The 23,974-nt window shown below is 34.1% G+C and overlaps 1 protein-coding gene across 1 annotated transcript in view; it reads left to right on the plus strand.

Moving 5' to 3' along the window:
- The window catches only part of Dscam4 (Down syndrome cell adhesion molecule 4), a 747,456-nt gene that overhangs the window by 480,974 nt on the left and 242,508 nt on the right, over nucleotides 1-23,974 (plus strand). The window contains exons 4-7 of the mRNA XM_089638828.1: nucleotides 16,828-17,023; nucleotides 18,545-18,706; nucleotides 20,992-21,123; nucleotides 23,058-23,196. Of these exons, the coding sequence (XP_089494954.1) occupies nucleotides 16,828-17,023; nucleotides 18,545-18,706; nucleotides 20,992-21,123; nucleotides 23,058-23,196 (629 nt within the window). The remainder of the gene's footprint in view (nucleotides 1-16,827; nucleotides 17,024-18,544; nucleotides 18,707-20,991; nucleotides 21,124-23,057; nucleotides 23,197-23,974) is intronic.

Consider the following 23,974-nt stretch of genomic DNA (forward strand, 5'->3'; position numbering starts at 1 on the left):
CCAACATGATTATTGTTTGGATCACATCGCATTTACATCGACCCCAGAGGGGGGACAGATAGGAGGGGGTATTGATAGTGCAAATTATATTGTTGCATTTTCCAGGAATGTAATCTACGAGTGCTTTTCCCCCTTATGTATGCCCTAGGTTGGGATTGACATTTTTAATTTAAAAAATTTCATGTTGCCCATCAAATTAATTGTAAATTAGATGTATTTACTTCTATGCAATCTTCAACTTGTTTGGCCATAATCTGGAAAAATAAATCATAAAGCATGGATACCGTTAAAAATCTGATTAGGATTTTAAGTTTATTTTTCAGATATGTGATCATTTTGCTAAAAAATAATTCGCAATTTTAATCTTTTAAATCAAAAATATCGATTTTAAAAAATATATCGAAAACCACGTATTCCTAAACAGTTCGAACTGTCTTAATATTTCTCGACAACAAAATAAATGGAACCGCGTTCGAACCGATCATGTGGGTTTCGAACCAAGAAGTGACATATAGTTTTATAAGTCATTGTGAAAAGAAAAATTATGAAAAAATAATTGTAATCAAAATTGATAGATTTTTATAAGAAAATTTTAGTTCAACAATTAATATGCTAAAGGCAACACTGTATTGATAAAAACGTGGTTACTGTAAAAATTTCATATAACCCCAACATTACAATAAATACATCCGCGATTAACCAGTTGGCAATCTCTGCATAATATATAGCATGCTCCGTGAAGCCGTGGTTAAGACGTATACAAGGCGTAGAGGGAATTTGCGGCAGGATCTTGTGATGTTGTTATATGAGAACATAATATTTTAACGTGGATGGTTGTAAATATTGTACACAATATATTAAACAGGATGGTTTAATTAAGAACTTTAATTCCAAAACATTTCCCAGCCAAAATTCATGAAATTATTTTCTATTATTAATCAAAAAAATCTTTTTCTGAAATGTGGTGTGGACTATCGCGTTTTTTTTAAGGCGATGCACTACGTCGTGTAATATTTTGAACCGAGCCGCCATCAATAACACTCCTTACGTAGATGGCGATAAGGCTTAAATTCCCGCTGAATGGTGATCCAGCTGTTTTGATTTAGGCAAGAAAAAAACATGGCCAAAAAGTGCCTTTTATTTTATTTTGTAGATGTTCAGGCATAAATATTTAAATGTTATCAGATCATTTTATAAATAACTTAATTTGCCACATTATACAATAAAACCATAACCGAAAATGGGTTCGTAAGTAGGAAATTTTGAACTTTATAGCAGTTTTCATAGGCCTTATAAATTATTTTTTTCTGGGCTTATAAAAAGACTTACGTAAAAAATACTCGATAATTTCAAAGACCAAGGTGTTATTATATTATGTTATTGTTACTCGCGGTATTTATTTAAAGCATCTGAAACATTTGTAGGCAACCAAATTTTCAAACCAAAAACACATGATTTTGCATTACTACGTAGTGCATCATCTTAAAGAATATATATATTTTTTTAATTGAGTTTACGCCCAGCTGGGCTTTATTTTGTATAGTTAATATATTAGTAATTATATATTACTAATATATTAACTATACAAAGTAGGATCTGATGGAGATCATTTTCCTCGATGTCTATCTCATCTTAAGGGATGATGATGATACTGCGTAGAGAGTTGTTTGATTTTTGAAATACACAACTGTTGAATTATTTTTATTAAAGCAAAAATAAATAACAAATTTCAATATTTTAACCAAAAATATTAAATGCATGTGCAAAATCTAGCTAACTTAAATAAATTAAAACTACTAACTTTAACAACTTTCCGCAGGGTTAGACAGAGAGGGTGTTCCCTCAAACAACTCGGTCTTGGCACATACTTCTTGTTTCATTCATATTCATACATCGTCTCATACTAACCATTCAGTATTTGAATCTCTTCAATTGTCATGTAATTTTTTCAGTTTTTTTAGGGCGTCCACGACTTCTATCATTTAAAATACATATTGTTATATATTTATATTTATACAAATTTACTATACATAGATATACCTATTCCAAAAACCTCTCAAAACCACTTCAAAGATACAGATAATATCTTTTCGGATACCTGTTCCATAAGTTCCATCCTTGTTCCCAGAAGAGTTCTGTTATAATTCAGTTATTTTACCTGTGCAAATCACTGATAACTTCTTCCAGGATTTTCTTTCGTTCGATCCCTTGTTCATTTGTAAAATGTCAAAGACCTCTTGAAGGTTTTATTTTATTTCTTTACAAATGTTCAAAATCGATCTCTATTTTGATATTTTTCAAACCAGAATTTTATGCGATTATTGTATACATAAAAAGCTGATTAGCTCATTTGTAATCCTGATGTGTTTACTTTATGTCCTTGATAACTTCAGCACCGGCTTTTAATTTTTTCAAGAGGCAGGACTAACCTACAGATGATAATATGGATCATGTCATTGGGGAGAGTGACTACGCTCCTTTAAAATAATTTTATCTTTTAGTCCCTACAACACGATAATTTCGTGGAATTTCAGAACGCTTCCGAGGTATTTTAAAGGTGCTAAAGATTTATTATTTTTAAGTTTTGTGTAAAAAATACCGTTTTTGAAACTATATAAAATTGCATTTAAGATAAAATGAGTATTTTAAATAAACGTTGATATTTCTAATTAATAATATTTAATATCAAACATGAAAATGTTGACAAAAAACTTTTCAAAGCATTTTGACTTGAAACCTTCATGATTTTTAAAAACTCGATAATTAGAAAATACATTCCTTTTACTTTGAGAATTAATAAGAAAACTGTCACTTCACTTTTCATTCCGTTATTAAAATAAATATATATTTTTTTAACTTTCAAATACTGCTATTAAAAAACATTCCGCCAATTTGTAATCATACGCTTTGATTTTTTTTGGATTTTTTCCATGGAATTGAGTATAAAAATTTGAGACAAATGGAGAAGAATAATTATATCTCTTTCCAAACGACGTACAAATCAAATAATATCTTCGCATTGCAGAAAAATAAACTTTTATGATGAATGGACGCCCTGGTCAGATTTGACCTTTAGTGGCTCTAATGGAATACGATGTTTGTGGCTAGTAATGTCCTTTCGACGATTGAGGGGTTAATAGTGCAATATTAATTAAGTTTTTGAGAAATCACAATAAATTAGTTACATAATATTAAAAAATACACTTACATCAAGATAGTCGCAACCCAGCTACTAGGTTTATTTAAATAACTAGCTGTACCCCGCCACGTTCGTTGTTGTGACTCGTTCTGTCTGTGCAGATAAAGAAACAAAAGCGCGTGTTGACTTTACGTCCAACAGATGGCGCGTTTTTTCAAAAAGCATGTTTTTACATTTAAAAAAAGCATGCATTCAAATGCAAAATTGTGTAAAAATTTCAAAGCAATCGTTGAAGAACTATCGGAGATATAAGATATTGAACAAACGAAAATTAACATTTTGAAGTGAAACTTCTTTACGCGCGTTATGCATTTTCGAGGACCGGAGTAAAACCGACTCATGACCGTCACGAAAAACCGTGATCATTTCGCTATAGGAGCCTAGCTAATATTATATACCTAGTTTACGTCACTCTCCAAACTCAGCTTCGCGGTCTAGAGGCAGAGCGCCCGACTGTCGTCGTGAAGAACCGAGATTCGATCCCCCGCTTAACTATTTTTTTTTTCTTTTTGTGATTTTTTTAATACGAGGAAAAGTGATAAAATGCTCTCGCGCTGCGACTTTTTCAGGCATACATATAAGAAGATATCTACATGATTTGTAATAATGTCGTAAAAAATTACATAAATTTGGTAATTTTAACCGAGAGTCTCCCGAAATGTCTAAATCCATTTAGTGAGACTCTAGACCGGCAGGTGTTCACTCGAGTAATTGGCTAGAAGTAACGGTCGGTACCTACATATATGATATTTTGGTCGAAATATAGCTTACAAATCGAGCCGGTAGACTTCCGTCGTGCGTAGGCTTGCCACACACTGTATTTTTTTTATTTGATAAGACGATCAAAACTCAGATGTTTTATTATTTTCCAGTCTTCTTCTTCGTATGGTTAGGATGGTTGGTGGAGGTCAAGGTGGGGAACTGAGATTATTCAGCCAGTTGAAGCTATCGGGAATCACTTTGTTTAGTACAGATTTGCCTCTGGGGAACTGTGAAGGGGATATTCTTCTAAGATGTGTTCTGTTGTGTGAATATGTCCAGATTCACACAATTCAGAATCCTTTAAGCCCTATTCGTTCATTCTATAAGCACAACGGGTGTGACTACAATGGATGCGGTTTGGTGATTGTTGAGAATAGTTTGGGGCTTGATGGAGTCTTCAAAATAACAGACGCATGGTTTTCGTTGCACAAAACTGCATTTGTACTTTATTTAATGTTACGAGTTAAAATTTATTCCCGACCCGGGCAAAACACTTTTACAGGTGGTCAGTTGACCATAATTCCTGCCTGTTACTATTTTTTGGAGAGAAGAAGTGAAAAAATCCACTCTGCGAGGCTTTTTATAACCTAATCAAAATAACACACATTGACAATCTAATTATCCAAACAAATACTGTCATCGAAGCCAATGGTAATTAAAACACCTGTTTTAACAATAGGCCCTAGCTTTACTACTGACCGCTAGGTGCTAGGCAGCGCCCTGTAAAATAAAATGGTTGTGCACTTAGCTAATAACTTGTACAGTGATGTTCACGTCTGCCGAGGGAGAGAAAACCCTGGCAGTTAAATAGTTCAATAATTTACAGTAGGTAGGTATTATTGATTTCCATAAAAAATATAGGTTTTAATAATAAGGCATAACTTTATTTAATTTTATTTTACTCCCAGCTGGGCTTTTGCAAAGAATATTAGAATAGAAAATACACAATGCGCTACAATCCGGAATACTTAACAAAATACTACATTTCACCTGTTAATTGGCCCCGTTTGATGCAACATATTTACGAAATCTCTTTAATAAACAATTCATAATATCTACCATGTTCAACTATTACAGCAAAGTGAATTGTAAATCTTGTAAAACAAATTATTATAAGCAATAATTAGTCGCCTGAAATATCCATACATATGAAAATATCTCCTGAGTAAAAATAAATGCCGCCGACGGGAATTGAACCCGCACCTCCCGCGTCTTTGAACTACTGAGCTTAGTCGGCTTATTCCCAACATACCAAATAATTCAATATGTACTAGTACTTCAATCAACAATTACTGCTTATTATATTTTTTTCACCTGTAAAAATCGACTTTATATTTTTTCATCTGTATGGATATTGCTTATATTTTTTTTTTGTGCTATGCATAAAAAACAATATAAGCAATATTGTTTTTTATGCATAGCACAAAAAACAATATTTTTGTGCTATGCATAAAAAACCTTATCTTACAAACATTAGTTTATCATTACAAAAATAATAAATCTGGTAATTTATCAGAATTCTGCTTTTCAAACGATGAAGGATCTAGTAGATATTTAAGACACTAACACTGTTTGCGAGAATGTTTGGACCGAATATGGTTTGCGAGAATGTGTGGACCGAATATGGTTTGCGAGAATGTGTGGGCCGAATATGTTTTGCGAGAATGTGTGGGCTGAATATGGTTTTTTTGCTCTGCATTTGACAGATTCTGGTAATTTGAGTTAGCTATTAGGAAAAACACATAAATGTCTTTGATTTTTACGCTATAATGCCTATTCGTATGTAAGTCACTCAAGATATATAAAATTGTGAACCAACTAATTTTTAGTGTCAAATAATATTTTTGTCTAGTATTATTTAACGCCAGTGAGTTTTAAGAATAAAGTGTAAAAATTTTATAATAATTATGAAACAATATTATTGAAGTATCTAATATATATACTCGTATATATAACAGTAATAAAAAATAAAATAGAAATAAAAATAGTACTAAAAGACAAATCACAAAAACTACATTATTTACGCTATGACGAACCTCGTGTTGGCACTGTTGGTGAACACTCTCACTGCAGCAGTTGATCCAGTTTCTTCACCACCTAGGATTCTTGCTGCAGAGTCTCCATCTTCTATCTTCATGTCACCTGTTAATGTTCTTCATTTTACTTTACTTAACTTCACTTTATTTTGGTAATATTTATATTTTTTGTAATATCTGCATCAACTGTAAAGCGCCCCTGAGGTGATAACTCACAAAAGCAGCGCTATAAAAATTGTCCAATTATTATTACTACTATTTGTAGGATTTAACAGAGCGCTGATTTAGATTGCTTTAATTCTATAAATTAATGTAGTCAGTAAATATGACAATAGTACTCCCCAAACTTGTTGGCTAGATCGTTCATCCTATTGGTAACTAAGTGTGTCTGATAGTTGGTTCTGTACGTGATGTAGAGTAATGTTTCATTTTGTCTTGTGTTAATGAACAATAAAGAAATACAGCGGATTTCAAAATGGATAAAAAATTTATTTTTTTTCTAGTGCATGCTGTTTGAATTTCGCATAATCTGAAGAATAAATAATAACACAAGAAGTATCTTGAGGGCGTGTCTTATGATCCAAATGTAAATTCAAATGGGATGGTGTTATACAATTTCAGGCAAATGTGAGGAGAGACAGACCACGTGCAAATGGTCAGGAACCAAAAGACACTTCTAGTTTTCTTCTTTATTCCTTGTCAATAAAAATAACCCAAAATTTGTATTACTCGAAACACTTGTATTTCGTTTAATAAATAAAAAAAACATACATATTAGATTATTCACATTCATATACGATTCTTGAGATCGTTTAGATTCATGATAATGGTATAAATTTGTATAAAAAATGACTGGACCTTATATTATTATCAACAGTTACATGAAATCGACTTGTAGTACCCATAAAATCATCTCTGGAGACGTCCAACAAAAGCCAGAATGGGCTGTTTTGTACCTTGATCATGTAACTCCCGATCGAGGTAGTAAAATAGGTAACCAAACGCCAGCCTTATTCCCAACAATAGGGCCGGCAGCCCGGATTAGTTTGACTCCGAGTCACAAAGGGTGGGTTCATCAATCACTTCTCCCTCATTGGAATAAGGGATGGAGAAATCACGTGATATCTTCTGGGTCCATTTGATTCGAGACTTACAAGACTCCTTGCCCTTGATACCGTGATTGTGTCCATATCTTATTTACAGTGGGCAGGCTGGTGACGTATTTGTGCCAGTGGCCTGATAAGAAATCGTTTGTATTGTAAAAAAAATATAGATGAAACTCATGGCCACATTTTTGACAGCCTACATCTTCTTTTTTATGTCGTGGGTTCAAATCTTTTAATTTTATTCATTGAATTCATTTGCGTTTTTTTTTATGTGAATACCGCAAAAGAGTCCCAACTACTCCCAACCGTCTGGAGCCAGTGATACATTGGCATACCCAATTAAGGTATTTTGTGAGGCTGTAGTGAGGAGGGCGTGAAGATAAGACAGAGTGACGTAGGGGAGTACTTGGCTATTCACAGCTTATCACCAAATACGGCTTAATCAATTTCAAGCAGTGTTTCAATTATAAATAGTGGGCTCACACCAGGGCTATACTGAGAGTATTTTCCACTCTGGAACATGACGCAAGTAAACTATATATTATTTTAATTGATATAATTGCGAAATAACATAAATTCAACAAATCAAATATAATTTACGAAATTTGAACCCGCGACCTTCGAATTGCTAGTCGAGAGCCTAACCACAGATGCTTGAAATGGTTATAGCCATATTTGGTGATCAGATCCGAACAGCCAGGTACTTTTCCACGTTCCTCTTCTTCATCTATTCCCCTTACTACATTCAGCATCACCACATACACCTGTAGCGGTTACGTCACCGCTCCTAGGGTCATCAATTCATAACCAGACTGCACGAGTTAAACAGCTAAGACAGCAATCAGTCTTACGAAACATTGAATAAAAATATCGTTACCACAATACGTAAACTGCTGATTTGCATACAGGGTGATGCAAACGCTGATACAATAAACCGAGTCAGCGGTCCTGCGGGTTTGAAGTCCAGACGCTACTCCAACCCGTGGCAGACGATAACAAAGGAATCAACAGCTATATAAGCGGTGGAGGACCTAAGTACATCAGTCAGTCATCATTCTACATCACTCCAGTCAACAAGTTCGACGCGACATCATCCTACTCGAGATCTCCGACTCGGCGTAGTGGTGGAATCGGCCATCATGGCCGGTTCCCCCCGCATCACGCTTCGATCCTTCTAAACCTCAACGCCCTGGCCCAGGCTATCATTCCTGGCCAGCGCTAACCTCACGCGCATAGACCCGGCGACCAGCTCATCGTCGTCTGCGCCTCGGCTCCGCGACCATCGTCGCTAGCCTGTAACTCCCGCTCATCTGCCGACCAGGTCCATCGCACCTTCGGCTACCTCGTTCACGCTGAAGTACCCAGAAGACTCCTCGCCTTCATCAGTGCTGAACAAGTCTACGAGCCCGATCTCCATCAATGCGGTGTCGACCCACTGACCCGCATCTCAACCATTCTACCGCAGTCATCGCCGACTACGCCTGGTGTCATCATCATCATCGACCCAGAGCCATCTCCCAACTGCGCAACTCAACTAGTGTATTATCCTGACTCTCAATAAACACTGTGACAACAACATCATATTTCATTGTCTCACTACCAATTCCCATACACCGATTGCCGCAGTCTCACTGGCTCCAGACGGTGGAGAGCAATTGGGACTCTTGTGCAGTATTCAGATGAAAAACAACATAATTAAAAAATATTGCATATTTTTATTATATAGTTATTCTCTTAATGTGCTTGCTATATTTTTTTCGAACACTGTCCGAAACGTCGGCTAAAGAAAGAGGAAGTGCAACACGGCATAATAACCCTGAAATTGATGGTTCCTGATTGAGGTTCTAAGCAAACTCAAGATAGTAAAAAAAATTACCACAAGAGTTCAAATCTAGCTTTGTAGGTATCATTTTACATCAAAGTCATTTTTACTCAGTACATTTTTAACCCCATTCGAATAAAGAACATTTAAATTTAGTGTTCAAAAATACTGAGTTTTCAATGCGCAACTTCTGGTGTTTCTCGAAGTTCGCTCGTTCTTCTTACTCTGTACTATTATCTTCGCCTATCTCTGCCTATGTTCGCTACACGCCCCAACACGATGTCTGCGGTGAGACGAAACAAACCCGAATCTTCTGCAGCTCAAGGAGAACATAAATTGAATTTCCCGCCCCGACTGTAGTTAAAGTAGCTGCCACTTCTAGGCGGACTCAGGTTCCTGTTCCTGGGCAGACATCTGAATTTATGGTATTTTATTGGGATGCATTCCGGTATACAAAATTGAATTCCCACAAATAAAACAGGAAATAAGTTTTTAAAATAGGAACAAAATTGTTTTATATCTTACGAAACGGGGTATCTTTTTGTTTATTTTTTGTGAAATACGGTTTAATAGATTAATAACATTATATTCAAATAAAAAACAATAGTTACGTAAAAAACAAAGTTTTTCTACAAATATTGTCTATTTTTATAAATATGTATTTAAAAAATATATATTACTGACGATTGAACCTTCCTCCCCAAGGACTTACTAAAATGAAGGGACCGCGCTATCACTTAAGCCAAATCCCAATTGGATGGTACTGAGATTTATTTCGTAAATTAACCGCTGTAAATTTTTACAATGTCATCCAATTTCAGAAATTTACGTGTGTGTGCACGTAGAAAAATAGGTATCGCAAATTTATTAAAAATCTCTTAAATTTTTTATTAATCCGGTTAAAAACTGGATTGGAGGTCTTGATGAATGAATTAACAGGTTTCCTGATAAATTTGTAGTAAATTACGAATATATTATCACGATATCGGAACACGTGTTCATGAAATGCACGTGAACGTAAACGGGGGGCACAGCTGAGGGAGCAAGGGGGACAGTACTGGGGACTTTTATGAAAATACTCAACAGTAGATACTATACACCTAAAAAAATCAGTTTTCCCCTTATCTGTTCCAGTTAAAGGTTGATTTTTTTATCTAGATTGACTGGGATATACGTTTATATAATAACGCCGAGTCTCCAGTGACCAAATTTTTTAAAAAATCCGAAAAAAACATTGGGTGGAGGCCACAACGTTTTTATTTTCCATCGGTTACGGAAAACAAAAACATTGTGACTATGCCTTAATGTTTCACGTTTACACAAACATTTGGTTCAATGTTTACGTTAATATTTATCGCTGGAGACGCGCTTTAGACCACATGAGTAGATCTATTTTATAAGTGTAGTAAATAAAATTTAAATAAGGAATTTTTATTGCCTAACTGCCTTTAAAATATTAAATTCGACTGCAATCATAAATAATGAAAGAGTTACAATATATTTAAATACTGAAGACAATATAAGTGATTTTTTCAAACGAAAATCTGAAACAGAAAAATCAGAAAAGATAAGATTGGTAGAGCATTGTCCCGGAAAGACAAGGGTCCTGGGTTCGAGTCCCAGATGTGACCGTTTCCTTTTCTGATTTTTCTGTTTCAGATTTTCGTTTGAAAAAATCACTAATATTGTCTTCAGTATTTAAATATTATAATTTGAGGTTTTACTCAATAAGTTATTCCGAAAAATAATAAGTTACAATATAATTTAAAATTTTAATGAATAATATTGATCTAGTTAAGGTTAAATTTTTTATCCGTTTATGTTTTCAGCGGAATAGTCAAGAGGCAAAAACAAATAAAACACACGCGGCATAACAGTTCAAAGCACATAAACAACGCTCTCATTCAATGCGACAATCTTGTTACATTCATATGGAAAACAGGAAGCATCTTGTTTGTCAGATATGGGATTTTCCACAAAATTCTGTCACTGATCTGCGAACGATGTTTCCGTGTCTAAAGTGTGTTTTTTTTCTGAATTCGTCTGAAGACAAATAACGCACTTCTTGTGTGTCTTTCATCTGCCGAATATCAAATAATAATATTCAATATCGTGGAGCAGATTTCTAAAACTGTGGTCCGTGAAAAATATATAAATGGTCACCTTTTTTGATTTTATTTCTCACTAGAGCAATTCCGATGAGTTATAACCTCATTTTAGAACTGGTGGAATTTTACAATACATATAATTTATAGTGGAAGGTAGTAGGTACAATTTAATTTAGGTGTTTCATATATAACACAGTCCAAAATAGTAAAAAATAGCGGCTAAGTGGAACATAAAACAAGGGAAAATAAAAAAAAAAGTGATGTGCAATATACATATAAGCACAAACCGGAGGAAGAAATTTACAGAAAGGTGCTTATCCAGTTACACATAAGTAAAAATAAAATATGGATGATTACAAATGTTTTTTAATTTTTTTTTTTTCTGATTTTGAAACTAATTAAGTTTACCTTATAATATTATTCGAATCGACTTTCACACCATTTATTGCAAAACTTTAATAATTGACGTGTATCTTCAGGTTGCCCAAACGCTATAACTAAACTTAGGATTGTGTGTATTGGTGCATATGTAGGTTTTCACTTCCCACAGTGATGTTATTGCAAAACGTAACTGAGACACCGTTTTGTCTTGTTTACATCTGCTTATTGTTTTAGTGAAAAAGAGACAAGAAGTTGATGATTACTATTTTTGAAAGAATTTTTTTTTATTTTAATTGGAATTTTCTTTTCTGAATATGAATAATAAATTAGAAACATGATTTATAGAAGCAATGTATCTGAGCGAGTTTTTTGTTCAAGTCAACTCTGGCTGTGATAGTGAGATTTTAACAAAATTATGAGAACAGTCTGGCTAATTTAGATTACACAACGTTTTTTTTTTGCAATTTTGAACAAAGTATTTCTTTGTAAGAAACCTGTAATGGCAATAATCAATATTTCGCTTTCATAAAATCTATATATTTCGGTTTTCTTTCATGTTAAAATATCTTTTATTTTAATTTCAGTTCCGCTCTTTTCGATCTGATATTAGCAATGCAGACTCTCAATATAGAGACATTCAGAAATTCTTTAATAATCGACATTAATTTGCCGAAGAAACATCGGTCTGAGTAAGGCTATTTAGAATAGCACTTATCGACCTTCAATGCTTATCATTCCATATTCCAAATCGCAACAGCAAATAAGAGTTTGATTTTCAATTCACTCTTCGCAAGACAAATTCTAAACAGAACTTTTATCTACAGATCGACAAATTCATTTAACATAAGTTATTACCACATTGACATATTTAGTACGACTATACGCGACATAAAACGAAAATTCACTATTCAACAGGACTTGAACTGGATCACTCAATTTATCTTTCCATTTACTCCTATCCTTTGTCCCTTTATTCCATTCCTGCATACCCCCACCCTCCTCCTAAAACATATATCTTCTATCTAAAAATAACACTTATTTTGTATCACTTTTATCTTTATATTTCGATATTTATAATATTATTATTATAATTTGGGGAGTGGAAATGGGTACTGCCGCCCCCGGAAACCATTCATTGGATAACCAATGCCTAGGTCAACCCAAGTGGTTCGCTACGTTTGGTGACTTGGCAGGGGCGCCCGGTTTTATGGGGTGAGGTTTGTACCAGCTGCGTGGCAGGCCGCATCGGCAGAAGGCAGTTGAGCGAGACCTTCGACATCTGCAGCCAGACTCTTTGGACGCCTCGCATTGCAATGCAGTGGGAGGGATGGATTCATACGTTTGTCACTTCGGACTCACTAAGCCCCAGATTCCTACACACCCGTCATACCTATTCCTCTCATTCATCCAAGATCCTCCACAAAGCATCCCCAAAGATGAAATCTTCCTCTGACTGACTTCATGACGCCAGGTTTAATGTAAAAATGTGTGTTAGTTTAAGATTTGCTGTCAACTTACCCAAAAATAAATAAATTAATATAAAAGTTTCAAAATGTTTGCCATTTCCTGGTTAAATATTGGCTTCCGCTGTTTTTGTAACACAAAGGCAAGCGTCAACCCAAAACCACTAGATCAGCTACCGTCTATGTCTACAATGCTGAAAACCTCCCCACAATATCTCTACCCTTCTCGCTGTATTCTATTCAGATGTTCGATTCCAGATCGCGTGTCAGAACATCCCTCCGAAATTCGCAGGCTATTGGGTTTGCAAATTTACTACCTTCAGATATTTATATCCCGATAAATTTTGATATTGGTGGCTTCATACGGTATTCGTATTATTGTTATCAGGCGTAATTTAAATTTGCCTGAGAGATTAAATCCTCGTGCCGGTATTGGTCTTCCATGTAAATACAACTAACATGGTTTCTCAAATAACATGATTGTAATATTACATCGATACTTTAAATTTAAGTATATTAAGTAGAAGACCTGAGCACCTGGAATATGTTTCTACTTCATGAGACAAAGGGGGACTAATTTAAGTAAACTATTGTATCAATTTTGAATAATTGTATATTATGTTATTATTTGCAAGCTTATGCTTTAAGTCATTAGTTAGATATTTTATTGAATTTGTTTAAATTAGCAGAACACTGCGGTGTGGCATTGCTCTGTGATCAGTGTGTCCAGGAGTGACGAAGGTATGAATCGATCCCTTCTTCTGCGTTCCTTGAGAGTCTTGAATATGAATTATCAATATTATTAGTTAGAGTCGTCGTCCAAGTAACTCAGAGATCCCTGGGTTTGATTCTCAGTTGAGAAAGTTAAATATTTATTCTTCTGTGTCTTGTTCTGTTTCATGGCCATTTATTAATATTATCTTAATATAATTTTAAGATGAATATTGGTAACCACGGGATTAACAGCTCGATGGAATATTATGGACTAAAGCCATTAAAAACTAGAAGAGACTCCGCAGATATAATATATCTCTATAAAATTATCAATGGCCTTATTGATTGTTCGCCCCTTTTGTCTGAGATTAATTTTAGAGTCCCGAGCTTTAGAACTAGAGATAAATCACTTTTTCATCTTCAAAAATGTTCTTCAAATCTCAGACAAAACGATTTTATATTCAGAGCTTGTACCCTATAATTTTTTTTTTATTATATCGACATATTTTCGTGTAGTTTAGGAACATTTAAAAAAGATACCTTAGCTATTATTAAATAATAATTAATAACATACTGCAAGTTATCATGTTGTTGATATGAACCCTGTCCAGTTACAAGTGATTCATTTTATAAACATCTGTTCAGTTTGGTTGTAGGTATATACATATATTAGTGTTGTGTGAGGATAAAATTGATATATTGTAATTTACTTGTGTTCTTATATCCGATGTTATTTTTACTTTATTTAGTATTTTCTGTAAATATTTTTTGCCCACGGGTACTGGACCCTTAGTTTGTTATTATAATTAAATTTTTAAGTGAAAACCTATCATTAGATATTATATGTATTTTTTATAAGTTGATTATTTAATAATGTAAAAAATCTGTTGGTATTCTAAATAAACAAAATAAAAAAAATCTTCTTCTTCAATGATACTTAGCCCGTCATCATACTGGCTCAGTAACCAGTCGTATATACTTAATTTAAAAAGCTTAAAGTCACTCCGTTTAGTTCCATATTATCGTCGTCGTCATAATGGCTCAGTAACCTGTCGTATATACTTAATTTAAAAAGCTTATAGTCACTCCGTTTAGTTCCATATTATCGTCGTCGTCATAATGGCTCAGTAACCCGTCGTATATACTTAATTTAAAAAGCTTAAAGTCACTCCGTTTAGTTCCATATTATCGTCGTCGTCATAATGGCTCAGTAACCCGTCGTTTATACTTAATTTAAAAAGTTTATAGTCACTCCGTTTAGTTCCATATTATCGTCGTCGTCATAATGGCTCAGTAACCTGTCGTATATACTTAATTTAAAAAGCTTATAGTCACTCCGTTTAGTTCCATATTATCGTCGTCGTCATAATGGCTCAGTAACCCGTCGTATATACTTAATTTAAAAAGCTTATAGTCACTCCGTTTAGTTCCATATTATCGTCGTCGTCGTCATAATGGCTCAGTAACCTGTCGTATATACTTAATTTAAAAGGTTTATAGTCCCTCTGTTTAGTTCTATATTATCTCGAGAGTTTAATAGTTAACTGATGGCATTGATTGTGAAAAATTAATGTTTTCAAAACATTTAATTTTCCAGTTTTATTCACCATATTAAAATACATTTATAACATTTCTGTGCAGTAGCTACTTCGTTAATTAGTTAAGGTTTATCCCCATTTATATTCAATGATGCTCTCGTATAACTAAAGTTTTAACGAGTTCGGTAAAAATATATTGTTTGCGCTCACTCAGGTTTAAAAAAAAAAACTACAGTTTTATCCGGCGCTAAGTGGAACAAACCTAATGGAAAAGTTTGCTCTAATTCTGTCCATAGTCCATTAAAAGTCTCACATTGCACCACTAACGAGAGGGAAAAATACAATCACCTTTTTTGGCTTATAAAAGTGCAAACCAAAATGCTTGAAATTTTAGAATATGATATATTATTATCCAAAGCTTTTTTTCGGGACTTAGTTTTTAAGGAAACGATCATTTCATTTTTGGACTAACATTTATATATCTTATATTAGCATATGTTTATCTGAAAACATGCTGTAAATGCTTTTCCAAGCATCTTGCAATATTTAGAGATGTAAATCAGCTGTATCAATTTCTATTCAAAATAAATTTATTAGCAGTATGTACGAATTTGCAGACATTAGAGACATTTGTGAATATTATTAATGAACTTGTTTATATTGTGTAGGTACATATATTTACGACGAAACATTTCCATTGAATTTGCTTAAAACTAACCTACTAGACATAGAGAAGCATATTTTTATATGCATAACTAGTATATAACGTAGCAAATAATTGTTAGAAATAAATTCTACTTTTAATTTTTAAAAAAATTACTAAAATACATACAATATCAAGTAAATCAAAATGTTAATACTGTACAGCAAATAATCCCTTAATTAGTTTCTTGACTCTTAAGAATTCAGCGCGTAAGAAAATGAATATTGTAAATTTAATCGATCCGAATAAAAAAGATATTGGATAGGTAGCAATAAATTTTATAAAATTGGAAATGATGTTAAAAAAAATCTTTAAGTATAAAAATTGTTTAAAATAGGACAACGGGTAGTTTTACAGAATTTTAACAATTTTTAAAATTTCAAAGTATTTTCAAGTTTTGTGAAAGTTCTGTTACTATTTCAGTTTTGTGAAGCAACTAGTTAGTAATGATATAATAATTTAACCTGAACATAAAATTCACAGAATTTGAAAATCAAATTTCCTAACTATGAAATCTTTTAAATCGTAATCGTATTATTGCATAGATATTCATTTTATATCAGATATTAACGTAGTATGTTAAATTTCATGAATTTTTTTTTGTATTGTTTATATGTACAATGACTTATATCAACTTATTTACATAATGTAAAATTACACTAACAAATTTAATTTTACCTGTGAATTTGATAAAAAAATGACATCTGTGATGTGTGTTTTAGCGTATTTTAAATGTATCATGTAATGTATGTACTTGTAAATAGTTCTAAACTTTAACCTACACTTACAAACATTCCACAATCACTTCAACTTGATACTGGCTAGAACACTCTTTCGGGGTGAATATCCACTTAAAAAAAAAAAAAACTGGTAACAACTGATGATTTTTTTGGTAATTTCACATGTATAGAGTTAATGAATGCGTTTTCAAATGTTCATTCTGTAATAGAGATTATATTTGAAACTCAAATCAAAATAATATTTTATTTCCACAGGTGGAGTGGGTAATGGCCGACGGTTCTGCCGTGACCCCCGTCCGAGGGTTGCGCGACGTCCTTCCTAACGGCACGCTCTACTTCGCGCCCTTTCCTGCGGACCGGCTGCGCAGGGACATCCACCACGCCGGCTACAGGTGTCGCCTGAGCAGCCAGCTGGGTACGGTGCTGTCAAGGGAGGTGCACGTCCGGGCTGGTGAGTTCCGTTTCTCTCATTACACTGCCTATCACCAGCATTTCATCTGTACTGTTTTTAAGGGCCAATCGAGCGAAAGCCGAGCATCGATGTCGGTCAGGCAGATAGCCGCGCCATTTTGCAGGAGCAGGACGTCTGCTCTGCTCGTCCTTAAAAGTGGATATTTTCACTTTTCATTTATCTCAACTTACAATTAAATTGTAAGTTTTTTTTTTTAAATGATTCTTTCGAGGGTTGTGTTTTCTTGTTTTTTATTTGTTTTAAATAGTGTCATGATGTGTGAGGCGAAAGAGGTAGACAATACGTTTGCTTATTATAACGCCGTTGGGGAAGTAGTTGGACCCTTCAAATGTACTGTCTTCATCCTCCCTATGGGAGGGTGGGATAGTCCTTTGTCCCTGCAAGGCACTAATCATGTTTTTATCTTTTTATTGTAAATGGCCATTGTGTTTATCTTGGTACCGTTATGGTATATTTATTTGATACCCTTTATAGCTTCCTACACATTCCATGAAAGGATAGTTCTCATCGACCCTGATATATCCGGTATCCCTGTCGGCTGGAGTAAATTATTTAGGACGTATAGTTAAACAGAATTCGAAAAAAATCATGATTTTTTAAATTAAAACTCTAGTTCCGTGAAAGTTCTATTCAAGTTGTGTTATTATTTCACTATGGGTTGTTTCACATTACTTTCACAGACCTTGAATATTGACTTTGATGAACTGTTCGAATTCTGTGAAAAAAACCTTCCTTAGTCTTTAAGGTTCTTTATAAATTAGTTCTCTATCATTACACCGCCTTCATCTGGTTACATCTGTGCACTGTTTTATGTGAAATGAATATGGGTTGATTGAAACTGAATGTAGTGTAATGGGTTGATTGAAACTGAATGTTATACGCTACAACGGTAGCGTGATTGGAACTGCCATGGATTTTTTTTCCTTTTCTACTATTTGTTCTAAGAACAATCAGAGCTCTCGGTGAGAAAATACTAAAAAATAGACCTATAAACTATAGAAAATTTGTCAAACAGTTCGAGAATTTCGTGGTTGCCTCACCAGTGCCTATCACTAGTTGGAGCGTTTCCGTGAGGGGTTGAGCGATGTCCTCTCTAGGGGCATCATCTACCTAACGCTATTTTTATCGTTTCATTTTCGGAAGTCGTATGATTAAAATACACACTTGGGAGAAATAAACCATTTCAATTTATGCAACTCTCTAGCAACAAAGCCTACCTACATACGCCCAACCCGATCGTAACTTTAACATTTTTTTCTTCCCAACGACTCTCAACACTAAATGATGTTTTTGATCAATAATGGACTAAATATCAGCGTAAAATTATTCAAAATAAAGGACTCAACTTTACCCCAATTCAAAAGCAAAGTTCCATCACTATAATGTAACTTTGACTCCCCTTTCTCCACAATACGCTTCGATGACCAAAAACATTATTGAATTTTATGATGAATTTTAAAATAAACTTTAATTCATGTAAGCATTTTTTGGTATTTACAGTGATCAAGGAAGGTTACGAGGTGAAAGTCTACGACGAATATGTGATCAGCGGTAACTCCGCTCTCCTGAGGTGTCAGCTTCCCTCTTACGTCAGCGAGTTCGTTATGGTCACTTCTTGGATCCAGGATAGCTCCATCAACATCTACCCCAGCTCTGATATAAGTAAGTTGATCTGCCTACGTGTCTACTAGTCTGTGAGAAAAAAGGGTTAACCTACTAATCGCTTTAAAGATCTATTAACGAATCAGCAGGTAAGGAGGTATTTTGCTTTATTAAATATTTTGTACGTATTTGTTGGTTTTTGCATAGCTGCTTTTGAGATGTGTACAAGTACGGACTATTTAAATTAGATTTCTTTGAATTGGAAGTGGGTGATATGCCTGTTCTAAAATAACTTGTTTTATCTACGCCATAATATTATTGTTCGCTGGAATCCAACACCCCCAACTTCATGCTCAACGTTAAGTGCGAAAACAACAATATCACGGGTCGGCTAAATGCCACAATTTGTACGCACATTATTATTTTATACAAAATATGTATATTGGAAGAATTAAAGATGCGGAATACATAAAATCTAATGAAATGTAAAATGAACTCGAACTGGCAAATTATATTTTTTTGTTTACAGTTTCTAATTATAATATTATTTTTTACGTTTTTTGACATAACATTATGAAAAATGCTAATTTTATCTGTGAATCTATTTGTAACTCCGGTTCAATGAACTCTAGAACTTTTGCTTTGAATCTGAGCTTCACTTTCAAAATTGGAAGTGTTTGTTTCTATCTGAAATAATAATATTATATTTTTAACATAAAATTATTTTAATTGCTAATTTAAAAATTTGTATGTTTAAATGTGAAATGAAATAATTAGTTCCACATGTTTTACCTCCAATTAGTATAATTTGACCTCCAACGCTCTAACGCCGAACGACCGGAATCTACCGAATCCGGTCCCCACGTACTGTTACTCACATGATAACAGTAGAATAAGTTTCGACGAGATATAAGTACGCAATCCGGAAATTTTTCATGAAAAATATGCCAAACATAACAAAATTTAATTTCTACAAAAAATAATATAATTTTTTTTCGAAGGATTCTATTAACACCACCACTGCTCGCCACTGTTTCCGTGACAGTTGTAATTGGCTAGAAAAAGACATCTGGTATTTTTTTTTACAGTACAAACATTAAACGAAAGCATGAAAGCATGAAAAATTTTTTGTCTCAAAGGGATAAAAATAAAGCGCCTACCACGTCGCTTCGCCACCTAATTGTTTACTGTTTACGACAAAGCTATTCGACTAGATCGAAATCAAACAATACGCAAGATGTAAGTGTTTTTATTGTCTTTAGCAAACGCCCACTGTCTGTACGATTAATATTACATAGTGTCCGAAAAAGGCGAAGAGTTTTTTTTTTACCCACGACATAAAAATTATTTATGTTATTTTTGTGTTATATTAACTCCACAAAGAAGACTTTGAAATAAATTATTTCCCTCGAGATCTATATAATCATTTGGGTGGCTGTGTGGAGGGTCTCGCTGAGGAAAAAAGGAGTTAACCTGGGTGTTAAAGAGACCCATCTTGTAGAAGGGAGAGGCCAGAGGTCGGTAAATCTTTCCAAAGCCGAGTTACTAAACACAAGAACGAGTCGTAGAAACGACCTGTTGTTCTCATGGAATAATGTCAATCATATGCTATGTTTAGTATAATTTTAATTATTTAATCCCACATGTTACTTCTCTTTTTCATTAGTTTTTAAGCTCTTAAAAAAGATACGTTATGTTTTTAAATAGTCTCTATTCAGACGCCAAATTGAAAAAGTAATTACATGAAATTCCTTCGACAGAAAAAAAATCGCAAAGTGTGCTCCTGAAATTATAAAAAACAGATCTGGGTGTGTTATTTAACATGCCATAGGTATGAAGAAATTCACAGAATTACTTTAAATGCCACTTACGTCTCAGATGTCAAGAGAATTTTGCTCTTTTTGAAATCAGTCGTGTTTCATTAAATATTTTCAGTCGTTTACGCCCTTTAATGACAAACTCTTTATTATATTAGCTCTCTCCCTCTACCATTCGTATTAATACAGGGCGTCCGGGGGCAAAGTGCGGGGTGATAAACTTCGGGGAATGCTACATGATTGTAGGAGTAAGAAAATAAACAATGTTTGTCTAAATTCCAACGTTTTAGAAAGTTTTTAGGTATGAATTTTTTGAATGGAAAAATATTTTAGTATTTTGAAATTCGAAAAAACTTAATTTTTTTAACTTATATCATCAGTAAGCTCACTTTACCCCCGGACACTCTGTATATCTCCATTTCAAACCATCTTCAGTAATTTTCTTTTTCTTTTTGATCGCTTATAACTTAAGTGCGTATTTGGAATGAATGAATTGAACTAATCGCTTTCTATTTATTTTCTCCCCAGACGGAAAGTACGTGATCCTAAGTAGTGGAGAACTCCACATCAGTTCGGCAGAACCTTCCGAAAGCTTCCATTCCTACACCTGCAGGACACTACACAAACTGACGGGAGAGTCTTACTCCAGCGCGTATCCTGGTAAATATTCTATGGGTTTGTTCACTACAAATGCATCATTGCCCATTCTGCGAATGGCCTGCTTACTCGTTATTCAAGCAATTAGAACTGTTCTAGGTACTTCGGGGATGGTCAATATATACTATTTTTGATACAAGAATCATGAGGAAAATAAATTCCATCGGGATATTCTTAAGGAAAGTGTAATGTTTCGAGCTTCGTAGCATAAGATCACACTTATTAGTGCAATCATCCAAGATATGACTTTAGTATATGGGTTCGCCCCTCCAGTTCAGAAGATATGTAGTTTTTTTACCAACGGAGAGAGCGTTACGGAACAAAAATTAGTATCCCACACTCTTTCCCAATTATAAGAGTTTTGTCTCAATAAAGATAAGTGTTTTGTTGTGAGAAAGGAGTATTTATTTCAAATAACATCAACAAAGGCGAGGAAGTTTTGGGAAAGAAAATGTATGATAGGTAGGTAGGAATCTGGGGATATCGTGAGAGGTCAAAGGGTCTCCATTAACCGGCCCCTCCTTATCCGGCCCGCCACATAGTTTGTGAGCAGACGTATCCGCCGATAAAAGACTTAACCCAAGAACCCGGGTACCCCTGCTAAGTCACCACACTTCTAATTTATTTTATTAAAAAAATTGTGTTTTTTTTTTCAAAAATATTTTTTTTGCTTACATTTTTTTTCTACAAACAATTTATTGTTTTACATAAAAGTAGCTTAAATCGATAGAATTCCGAAAAATGTATCGATCTTTTTTACGAGTACTTTAATGTAGAATTATCTTGAAAGTTAGTGCACTGTACCCACCGACACTTGTACATGTACATTTCCTTTCCTCAGTTTTTAATGATTTTATTTATTTATTTGTTTAGACATACATAATTCATTTTACAAGTGAAGGTAGGTATATAAAATTTTAGATGGTTAAAGAACCTACCTAAAGTCAGTGGAGAAAAATTTTGAAATCAAGAATTACCTTATCACAAAATATATTTAACTATAGGGTTTTCCAATAAGAGGTGTTATTTTGAATAGCAGGCTATTTCGGTAGATGTTACTTTTGAAGCTGTCATTTTTTAATATTTGTCAAGTAGAAACTACGTTTTTAATAAAAATGGAACGATACACGCTTCAACAATGCATTGAAATTATTAAAATTCACTTGAGTGAATCAAATGCAAATCATCTTGAGGGATGTGGCCCATTTCCACCTCGGTGGCTTCGTCATCAAGCAAAATTGTCGCATCTGAGGCTCGTAAAACCCAAGAGTTATTGTTGAAAAGTCTCTCTATCCTCAATTTGTGACTCTTTGGTACGGTTTATGGTCCGGCGGAGTCATTGGACCTTACTTTTTCGGAAATGAGGCTGGAGCAACAGTTACGGTGAATGGATTGCGCTATCGAGATGATTAGTAATTTTTATGGCCGGAATTGGGTGTTATTGATCTGGACAACGTTTACTTTCAACAAGACGGCGCTACGTGCCACACAAGCAACGAAACCATTGATCTTTTACGATTGAATATCAAAATAACACCTCTTATTGGAAAACCCTGTAAAACTAAAAATTTAATGAAACATTATGTAAGCAGTTTTAAAATAATGTTTATCAAGCTAAAAAAAATAACTTTATATGTTAGAAAAAAATCATGAAAAATGTCAAAAACAGGTTGTTCCAGATAGTTTAAACGATTCATCAAACTTCAAAGTTAAAATTCTGTTTCTATGAAGTTCTATTGAAGTTCTGTTTTTATTTTATCGCGGTCCGGTTGTTTCGCGGTACTTGGATAGTAACAGAACTTGAATAAGACTGTCACTAAACTTGAGTATTAACTTTTAAATTTGATGAATTGTTCAAATTCTGTGTAGTAATTTTCTGCATTAGTTTTGTGGACTTCTATATAAAAATCTGAACTCATAGTGACGTGATTCCCCAGGTCACGTTATCATCACGGAGCCGAAGGGAAGCGTGCAGCCGCGCATCACGGTGGAAAAGCACAGCACGCGGCGCGTCGTGCTCGGCGACCACGTGCTGCTGTCCTGCGCAGCGCAGGGTTGGCCTGTGCCCACATACAGGTAAGTTACAGCTTTATACGTTATTATATGGAGTTTCATGACAAAACAGAACATTGAAGAAAAGTCAAATTTTCTACCAAAAATACTGCATGTATCAACGTATACTTCGGCATCCTTTAGGTTTTGATTTTGATTAATCAATTCACACAACACCTGTTTATTAAAGTAGTGTACTGCGCCATATTAATAAACTCTTATTAATTTTTTTCAATTCAAATAAAATAAATAGCTTTGTAAACACCACTTTTTAATCAAAAAGGATCGACAAGTTTGACACATCCTACCGGCTGCGCCAAATGTAATGTATGGAATATTATAGCGGGTGAAGGTCGTTCACAATAATGATACTCTTAGGTGATCTATGTACTGGTATTTATTGGGGAGCTGCTTGTAACAAAAGATACACAATCCTAGTATGCATCGCCTTTTATAGCATCTCGCTAGCATGCTGTCTCGCTTGCACTACACACATTCATACAGACATCACACTAAACCAGTAAATCTTTCGTCAGGATAAACGTATAGTGAAAATTAACAAATTAAAAAATAGACAAATAAGTACATTTAGACAATAATATTATATAAATTAAAATGAGGTCACAAAGCGAAAGTGCAATTATTAAAGTAGTGTTACAATATTGATTATTATCCCATGAAAACTGAAACTAGTCTTTCATTATTAATTTTAAAACTGAAATTAATCTTTCATTTCAACCATTGAATGATCTACTTAGGATGGGTTGTTTCTGAGAACTTGAATAATCTTCCAATTTTGATG

The sequence above is a fragment of the Hesperophylax consimilis genome, chromosome 13, assembly GCF_061612785.1.
Source record: "Hesperophylax consimilis isolate HC1 chromosome 13, BYU_Hcon_1.0, whole genome shotgun sequence".
NCBI classification, from domain to species: domain Eukaryota; kingdom Metazoa; phylum Arthropoda; class Insecta; order Trichoptera; family Limnephilidae; genus Hesperophylax; species Hesperophylax consimilis.